Here is an 8,975-nt window from a genome sequence, read left to right as displayed (position 1 = left end):
TTCCTTCTGGAGCATCAACTGTTTTTCTCACTTTACGCATAGACGAGTACAGGAGCTTAGCTCATTCACGTACATTACAGGCCAAAATTTTCGACACACCTCATTCAATCAATGCAACATAAATGAGGGTCCCAACCCCAAATGGCAACAGTGTGCAAAAAAGTAATCAGAGCAAAGTGTGGCGACTTTAAAGATACTAGAATATTATACATGTTTTTAGTTATTTCACCGTTTTTTGCTTAGTACATAATTCCATGCATGTTCATTCATTGTTTTATTACCTTCAGTGAGAATTTACAATGTAAAAAGCCACGAAAATAAAGAAAACCCATGGATGAGAACCTATGTCCAGACGTTTGGCCTGTACTGTGTATGTATAGTGTTTGGATATACGATTGTGTGCGTGTGTATGTCAAAGGCAAATTAGCCTGACCCAGATATGACCTAAATTCAAGTAATTAGTAGTATTTTCAGGGTTTGAATTTACAGCCATTTTTGTTACATATGTGCCCAACATGTAATCTGTGCAATTTACAAATATTTTGCTTGTACGCTACACTCACTTACGTCCTGTGCAACTCCTGGGGCGAAGCACCCCTGTTCTTAAAACCTAGTGATGCCCCTGCTAAAAGTCCTGGAAATTTTCATTTGTCAAAACCAATTGTCAAGTTTTTAGGTTCGCTCCATGTTTACAAATGGATTAGGAGTTCCCTCATTTTTTTTTTTTTTTTACTACAGTAGGTTCTGCAGTATTTCCTACACAAGAACATCTTAGTTCCAGAGGCAACCTGATGGTAGATTAGCCAAGGCTTCTCCTCCAGTGACCTCCTTTCACGGGCAGCCCGTGAAGTGACGTAGTAAGCTCTTTTGCAGCTAAAGCCAATTTACCCCAAAGATTAGGGCAGATCTGTCTGGACAGGTCAAAGGCAGCCTGGAACTCTCCTGCCACCTCTCACACACACTCTGCGCTCATAAAAAGGAGCAGAAAAAATATAAAGATGCCGTCACAGTCCTTTATTGTTTTGGGTGTTTAAGTGCGGCGACAAAACGGTCTGAAACGCAGTTACAATTTGCGTCCGTTCACACGAAAGCGGTTCCCTTCGACTTTACCTAATTGGTGGTAGTGAGAAGACAACCTGGAGCGCAACTTCACTTTTTTTTAAATTCTCGGCTACATCGCACAGCAAAAATTCAAAACAAAAAAACGAGGACCCACAAAAATAGTGTTGACAGAGGTGGCATTAATGCTAAAAAAACTACTTTTCCCAATTGATTTGTTATAAAACAAAACACTATCAATGCAGCAGTGACGAGTTGAATCTGAACATATTGTCAGTGAAGAGTTATCATTTTAAAATTGATAGCTAAATTCCGTTGCTGTCCAATGAAAAGCATAGTTTGACAGTAGCACACAAACAGAAAAAAATAGATCAAAGAACAAAATAAATACATAACTTGTGAATTCAAACACAGAGAAAATAAATCCATGCTTTTCATTATACAGCAACCATTTGTAAACATATGCCATACAGTCCCCCTTTAAAATGGGTAGTATCCCATTCAATGTTACTTTATCGTGGGATATCAAGTAGTCACCAACATGGGGACCGATATCGTAATTTCCATGGAATGCCTAAGAAGTGACCATTAAAAATGTAATCTCTAAAGCGTTGGATATTGATGTTTCCTGTTGTCTTCACATATACTGAACACGTGATTAATCATTAATACCACCATATAAGAATTGGGAGCATGTTTTTAATTTCAATATGGTAACCCTCAGTTTGGTGACCCCTTCTATAAAATAATCATACATAGAAGCAGAATTAGACTATTAAAGCTCTCAAAGAAAACATGACTGGTCTCCTTTTTAAGGAAAGTTGTTTGTGAACTTTTGGATCAGTTGGCGCGTTTACGAAAACATTCCAGGTGACGCTGAACCAAAATATGTTTGGCCAGAATGATGTGAAAGCCTACATGTTCAGCATTTTTGCCTTGCTTGCGTTGAAAAAGAAATGATGAAAGACGATGGGCAGCCGAGGCGCAATCATTCTTGCACGCTGTTGGTCCCTTTAAACTGTCCTTCTGTTCATCGCCCGGCAAGCAGTCCTTTATTCCCGTTTGGGCCGTCCCTTCTTTTGCCTTTTGCCGTTGTCTGGCACCGCTTCGTCCGCTTTGCTGTGGCCGTTGGTAGCCTTTGAGATGCCGTTGGTGACTGGCTTCGCTTGACCCTTGAGCACATTGGATGGTTTGTGTCGATACGCATGGTAGTAAAAGTTGGCGAAGAGAATGATGAAGGTGACCGCGTAGCCGATAAGAGCCCACTGCATCCAGTTAGGAAAGGGGCAGCCTGTGTAGAGGGAGTGGCCGGCATGGCCGATCGTCACGTGGAACTGGATCTGATGGACACATAAGTAAATGGCTTGAATGATCATTTTTAGCCGAAGATGCTGTGTGATGGAAATTGCTTAGAGTGGTATGAAGAAGTATGTGAACCTTTTGGAACTTCTCACATTTCTGCATAAAATCACCATCAAATGTGATCTGATTTTTGTCAAAATCACACAGATTAAAAAAAAGTTTCTGCTTTAACTAAAACCACCCACACATTTATAGGTTTTCATATTTTAATAAAGATAGTATGCAAACAATGGCAGAAGGGGGACAAATAAGTAACTGAACCATCACATTAATATTTTGTGGCCCCTTTTTGGCAGCAATAACTTCAACTGTAGCTGCAGATCAGTCTGGTACATCGATCAGGACTAATCTTGGCCCATTCTTCTCTACAAAACTGCTGTAGTTCAGTCAGATTCCTGGGATGTCTGGCATGAAACGCTGTCTTTGGGTCACGCCACAGCATCTCAATGGGGTTTAAGTCTTGACTTGTACTTGGCCACTCCAGAATGTGTATTTTGTTCTTCTGAAATTATTCTGAAGTAGATTTACTTGTGTGTTTTGGATAATTGTCTTGTTGCAGCTTCCATCCTCTTATTAGCTCTCTGACAGACGGCCCAAGGTTGTCCTGCAAAACATCCTGATAAACCTTTGAATTCATTCTTCCATTAAAGATTGCAAGTTGTCCAGCCCCTGAGGTAGCAAAACGGCCCCAAATCATGAGGCTCCCCCCACCATGCTTACGGTGGGGATGAGGTGTTGATGTTGGTGAGCTGTCCAAGTGCGTTTTTGCGAACATTAAATGAGCAACAATCTTTTTTTTAGACAGCAGTGGCTTCCTCCGTGGAGTCCTCCCACGAACACCATTCTTGGCCATAGTTTTACATGTTGTTAATGTGTGCACAGAGATATTGGACTGTGCCAGTGATTGCTTTAAGTCTTTAGTAGACACTCTAGGGTTCTTTTTTTACCCCTAAGTATTCTGGCTGAATTCTGCCGTCATCTTTGGTGGATGGCCACTCCTTAGGAGAGAAGCAACAGTGCCAAACTCTCTACATTTGTAAACAACTTCTCTGACTGTTGATTGATGAACATCCAGACTTTTAGAGATGGTTTTGTATCCTTTCCCCAGCTTCATACAAATCAACAATCCTTGATCGCAGGTCATCACACAGCTCTTTTGACCGAACCACGATGCACATCAGACAATGCTTCTCATCAAGACAATTCTTACCAGGTGTGTGTTTTATAGTGGGCAGGGCAGCTTTAAACCACTCATCAATGATTTGGCAGACACCTGACTGAAATTCTTTGGTAATAAAAATGTGGTTTCAATTGCTCTTTATGTCTCCTTAGGCAGAGGGTTCACTTACCTATTTTTCCCCCTTCGCTCATTGTTTGCATGCTATCCTCATTAAAATATGAAAACCTATAAATGTTTGGATCGTTTTAGTTAAAGCAGACACTGTTTTACATCTGTGTGATTTTGACAAAGATCAGCTCACATTTGGTGGTGATTTCATGCAGAAATGTGAGAAATTCCAAAAGGTTCAGATACTATTTCATACCACTGTATCTTGCCTGTAGATGTAGATTTTGCATTTCATTCAGTAATTTGATTCAAAAACATAATTGACAAATCTAAATTTTTCTAAGATATACAAAGTGAATTAAAAGTAACTCCCTATTTTTAAGTACTAATAAAGTAATTCATACATAAAGGAAAGTTTGTTCTTATATTTTTCCTCCTTTTTATGTGTATGTTCCATGATGTACGGGATTTAAATCACTTTTCTTGTTCTCTTTTTAGATCGATTATTTTCTTTAAAATTTGGAAGGCCTGCAAAAATATCTGGGCGTATTACCCGACAGGAATGTGCCCAGCTATCGGCCACAGATCCTGTAGTGATGTGTTTTGCATGACTATTCCTTGAGCATGTCTTCCTTGAATGGTCCTTCACCATATTTACACTTGAGCAACAGATTTTCAAATTTGATATCGTGCCGCTAACTGGGCACGTTCTTGTGGGTTAGAACCTCCATCCATGTTTGTAGAGAATGCAAATTTTGAATAAAATGACCAGTCAAAAAAAGAAAACAAAAATTAATTCCCATACTTGACCAAAAATACACACAAAAAATAAGGGATATTATTATTTTAGGTCTTTTAAAATAGGGAGTTACTCTTCAATCACCCTGTAGAATTGTTTCAAAAGAACTTGAGCTTGAACAGTTTTATGTGATGCCCACCATCTGCATAATGGTGAGGTATTTCTTCCACCAAAGATACTTTTGCATCTGTGGTCCCAAAGCAGCCAGACCGTAGTAACCGTACATGACGACATGGATGCCAGAATTGATAGTTGCACCAAAAAAAGCTGTGAAGAAGTTGGTAGAATGCAGATTTTAAAATAAATACCGTCATATTGATGGTATCCAACATTTCAAACTAAGTGTCCTATTGTCTGACTATACCTCGATGAATTTCTTCCATCATTAATGATCCTTCTCACCTTGTCCACCAGGGACCCACTTGATGCCAATCCACCACAGGATGAACATGGTGCAGTGATGATAGACGTGGAGGAAGCTGACCTGGTTGAACTTCTTCCTTAGGATGAAGAAGACAGTATCCAGGAACTCCACCCCTTTGGAGATGTAGTACCACCAAAGAGCTGATGCTATCTGGAGATCAGGAATAAGAGGAGGTACATTCATATTATTATTACATGTGCCTTTTGTATCTTTCATTGCACATTATGCCACGGTCTGGTGATGTGCACGGGGGACAATGACATAGTAACACCCGGTTACTCTCTGTAAGCCACACTGCCATGCCATCTCTTATCCCCAACTAATGCCACCCTGGAAAAGCATGGCCTGATGGTGGCCTGATAGGGGCGGAGTTTTAATCTGACAAGACAGACCAGCCACATACCAATAGAAACTTTATTTCTGAATGTCACTTACAGAAATTGTGGTGATTATTGGCTTTGCAAAAACTAACTGTGGCCACGGTCCTCCCCTGACCTTAACCCTATTGAAAACCAGCAAAAGACGCAAGGCAGAAATTAGCAATGATTTTACATTTTTGATGGTGATAGTTATGGAAAGTTAATTAATATATAAGTTTGTCATTTAAAAATTGTATTTTGTAAAGAATACCCGATACAAAATGCCATCATTTTAGGTCAAAAGTATTCCCTCCACTCACCCTGACTTCATTGACGTCGTCTGAGTAGTTCACAGGTTGACAGAGGTAGCTGTACCCGGCTGCTCTGGAGGCAAGCAGGAGCTGATTGGAAGACAATTCCAGTCTATATTTAGTCCACCCATCACTAAAGATATTTTTAGTACACTTCTACTTCTTTGGAAACTACTATTTAAAAAAAACAGGCACTGCATTTGAGTATGTTCTTAGGATCTAGCCAATGTGATGAATATAGCAACAAAATTATGTCATCGCACATTTATGTTTCAGGCAATTTCAAATCATATTTCCAGAATCGTTAAAACCCTTTGTAGAAAATGCGAGACTAATCAACAAAAAAGTAGAAATCCAGTGATCCCTCGCTACTTCGCGCCCTCAGTCTATCGCGGATTTTTTTAAATTATAAAAATAAATAAATAAATAGATGCAGTATTTTATGGAGCTGTTTAAAAAATTATCGATGATTGACAGACGTTTAAGGTTTGATCTTGCCAGAGATGCTTACTGCGTCAATCATCATTTGACTTGTTAAACAGTTGCTGTGGTAACTCATTGTGTGTAAGTGAGCAGCTTGAGCGGATTTGAGTGGACTCACTCAATGAAGTAGTCAATAAAGACAACCATTTTTCTACATTATTCTTGTGTAAAAATAATTTGGTGGGACAGTAACATGTTTAAAACATAATAATTTTTTTTTTAGTTATACTTTGGGGGAAAATGTGAAAAACATGTTTTATATGTATCTCTTTCCAATGCCAAATCAGAATAAATACATTGAATACAAAAAAAAAACAAAACAAAATAAAATTTTTAAAAATGAGGGTGGGGTACTTCACGGTTTTTCACTTATCGCGGCAGGTTCTGGTCCCATTACTGCGAAAACGAGGGATCACTGTAAACATAATCACAGAATTAGGAGCTTCTATTTCTACTCATCGATTCACTGGAACATGAACATTACAGCTAAAATGCAATGGACATGTAGTGTATGTCTCACGGACCTCTTTGGCGATATAGAAGTTGAGAACCACCATGCTAAAGTTGTAGACGATCAGGGTTTTCCTGAGCGTGTAGGGTTGGCGGTCCTGCATGTATCTAGGCCCCGCCCACAGAAAAAGCAGGTACAGGCAGCTGATAGCCAACGTGGGCCAGGGCGACGACATCAGCGGCCATGTTTCCACCCGCTTGTCTGCAAAAATGCAATTGCAGTATATCGTATCGACCGTGCAATTGTTGGATTTCAAAAATGCCCACTCACCTGCTATAGTAAGGCTCCATTTATAAAACTCTACTGTGTCATTCACCAAATGCGTTACTGCTTCCATGGTGTTGCCTTTGTGCTAGATTATACTTTGGCAGAGAGACAGAAAAACAGGCGAACACATCAAAATTTCAATGCCAGATTTTATGATATCAAAAATTTGAAACAAAGACAACTAATAGTACTCAAATTTTTGTTTCCATTTATATGACCGATAACGTGTAAAGGTCAAGTGGATAAAATATGGTTGCACAAGTGAATGTTTAACTAAATTGAGGTTCGTGTTGTGTTTGCACTGAAAATATCATTCAAAATGGCCAAAAAAGTCCAACCTTGTTTTAAAGGACCAGACCAAAATCTCCCAAACCAAGCAGAAAAATATGCCATGGTCCAAAGAAATGGACCATGTAGTGGCATCTTGGTGCCAATTAACTGTGTTGGTGTTGGATGGAGTCATTTCCTTCACATTTATGTCCATCCAACTTGCCACCAGTGCTTCACAAATTCTGCCTTGCAAAATACAGCTATCAAATGTAAGCATCACGAAAACAAAGTAAACATGAACACAATGCAAAAATATGTCATTTTTCAACAATAACCAATCATGAATTATTTGTGTTGTCTGTGTAATTTGACATCTTTAAATATTGAAATTCCATCTCATACTACCTTAATGCACATTTAGTGGTACTTTTTTTAATCAACATATGTACCACAACCTGAATATTTGAATGGATTTGTTTCAAAAAGAAGCACATTTCACTCACTCAGCAGTGTTGCATAATCACCTGTGTGATGAGATCAGGTGTCTGTTTATTAATCTATAATTAATCCCATGCACCAGACCAGAACCCCTTTCAATAATTCAATGACTAGGCAATAAGTGCTGGACTGAGCGTAGACTAAAATTACCCCTTGTGACTAAATAGTCGTTCAAACTTTTAGTTTTTGCACATTTCAATGCAAATGCAGAATGTTTGTTGATTGCACGCTCAAAAACTTGCATTAAAGAGTGTTGGGCGCACACAAAAAGAAAGCGGCGCATGCGTCAGCAAGTTCTTGTGTCGGAGCGCTCAAGAGGCTTAAATTCAATTGATCAACGAGCTTAGAGGCGCTTGCAGGCCTAAGAACAAATGCCCGCTGCATGTTTCACGCTCCCTTGCTGCACACACTAACGCACACACAAAAAAACTACCATTTTCCCCATGTCGAGATACAATATCATAGAGAAAATAGTTATATTGTGATTAAATTCGCAATATTTTTCGAGATTTAAAAAAAAACAGACCAAAAAAAAAAAAAAAAAAACGAAATCAAATTGCATAAAAACAGTATATTAAAAGAAAATAAAAATATGATAACTCCACTACTTACTTCCTTGGCTCAATTAATCTCCCAGCGTCACACCTCGTCCGCCTTGGTAGGACCCCCGTTCCCCGTCGACATTAAAATGGCTTTTTTTCCCCCCTCCTTTTTCAAGAGCAAGAAACTACTACAACAAGGCAAGACAACGAATATACTTTTATAAAAAGAGGCTTGCCAATTTATTCTGTAGGTGCGAGCCGGCCGCTTAGCCTCCGCATCTTCTCTCAGCTCGACTCAAGAGAAGCCGGCAATCATTGCGCATGTCTACACGCCGCTCCTTTCTCGCCGGTCCGGCAACAGATATCATGTATACAAAGCTAGATGCAAAAATATCGAAATCGGCGGCGTTAGTAATCGGCGGCATCTTTAGGCAGTGCACTTCTCCGGCGGGCTCTTTTGCAATGAATCTGAAACCCATTTTCAAACAATTTGGTTTATAATAAGCCGAATTAACGTGGCTGTGATTCAGGTTGGGTGCTGAAAGAAATGTGTATAGATATTTTTAACCCTTTAATGCCTGCAATATGAAGCAATTGTCAGAGAATCACAAAATTTGAAAAATAAGGTCTTAATGAAACCTTTTTTTCAAATTAGTAAAAAAGAGAAAAATAAAAATATGTGTAATAAGTGCTCTAATATCTATAACCCCTGCTAGATCCTGTTTTTTTTCTCATGGAACCTGCAGTTGAGTTGACTTGCATCCATTTTTTTTGTTTTGTTTTGTTTTTTTTTTAGGAAAGA

General features: G+C 39.1%; 1 protein-coding gene across 1 annotated transcript; it reads right to left on the bottom strand.

Annotated features, from left to right (window-relative positions):
* Positions 1 to 314: 314 nt before the first annotated feature.
* On the bottom strand, positions 315 to 8,497 carry elovl4b (ELOVL fatty acid elongase 4b). Its single transcript, XM_057823533.1, has 7 exons — positions 8,244 to 8,497; positions 6,867 to 6,958; positions 6,610 to 6,797; positions 5,612 to 5,692; positions 4,911 to 5,082; positions 4,648 to 4,775; positions 315 to 2,399 (listed from the first exon to the last, which is right to left on the bottom strand). The coding sequence occupies exons 2-7, from the start codon at positions 6,931 to 6,933 to the stop codon at positions 2,112 to 2,114; spliced, it is 924 nt and encodes a 307-aa protein (XP_057679516.1). The 5' UTR covers positions 6,934 to 6,958; positions 8,244 to 8,497; the 3' UTR covers positions 315 to 2,111.
* Positions 8,498 to 8,975: the final 478 nt, after the last annotated feature.

The sequence above is a fragment of the Corythoichthys intestinalis genome, chromosome 19 (assembly GCF_030265065.1).
Source record: "Corythoichthys intestinalis isolate RoL2023-P3 chromosome 19, ASM3026506v1, whole genome shotgun sequence".
Lineage (NCBI taxonomy): Eukaryota > Metazoa > Chordata > Actinopteri > Syngnathiformes > Syngnathidae > Corythoichthys > Corythoichthys intestinalis.
Note: the sequence above shows the minus strand (reverse complement) of the source record. Positions and strands in the feature narration are given on the sequence as shown.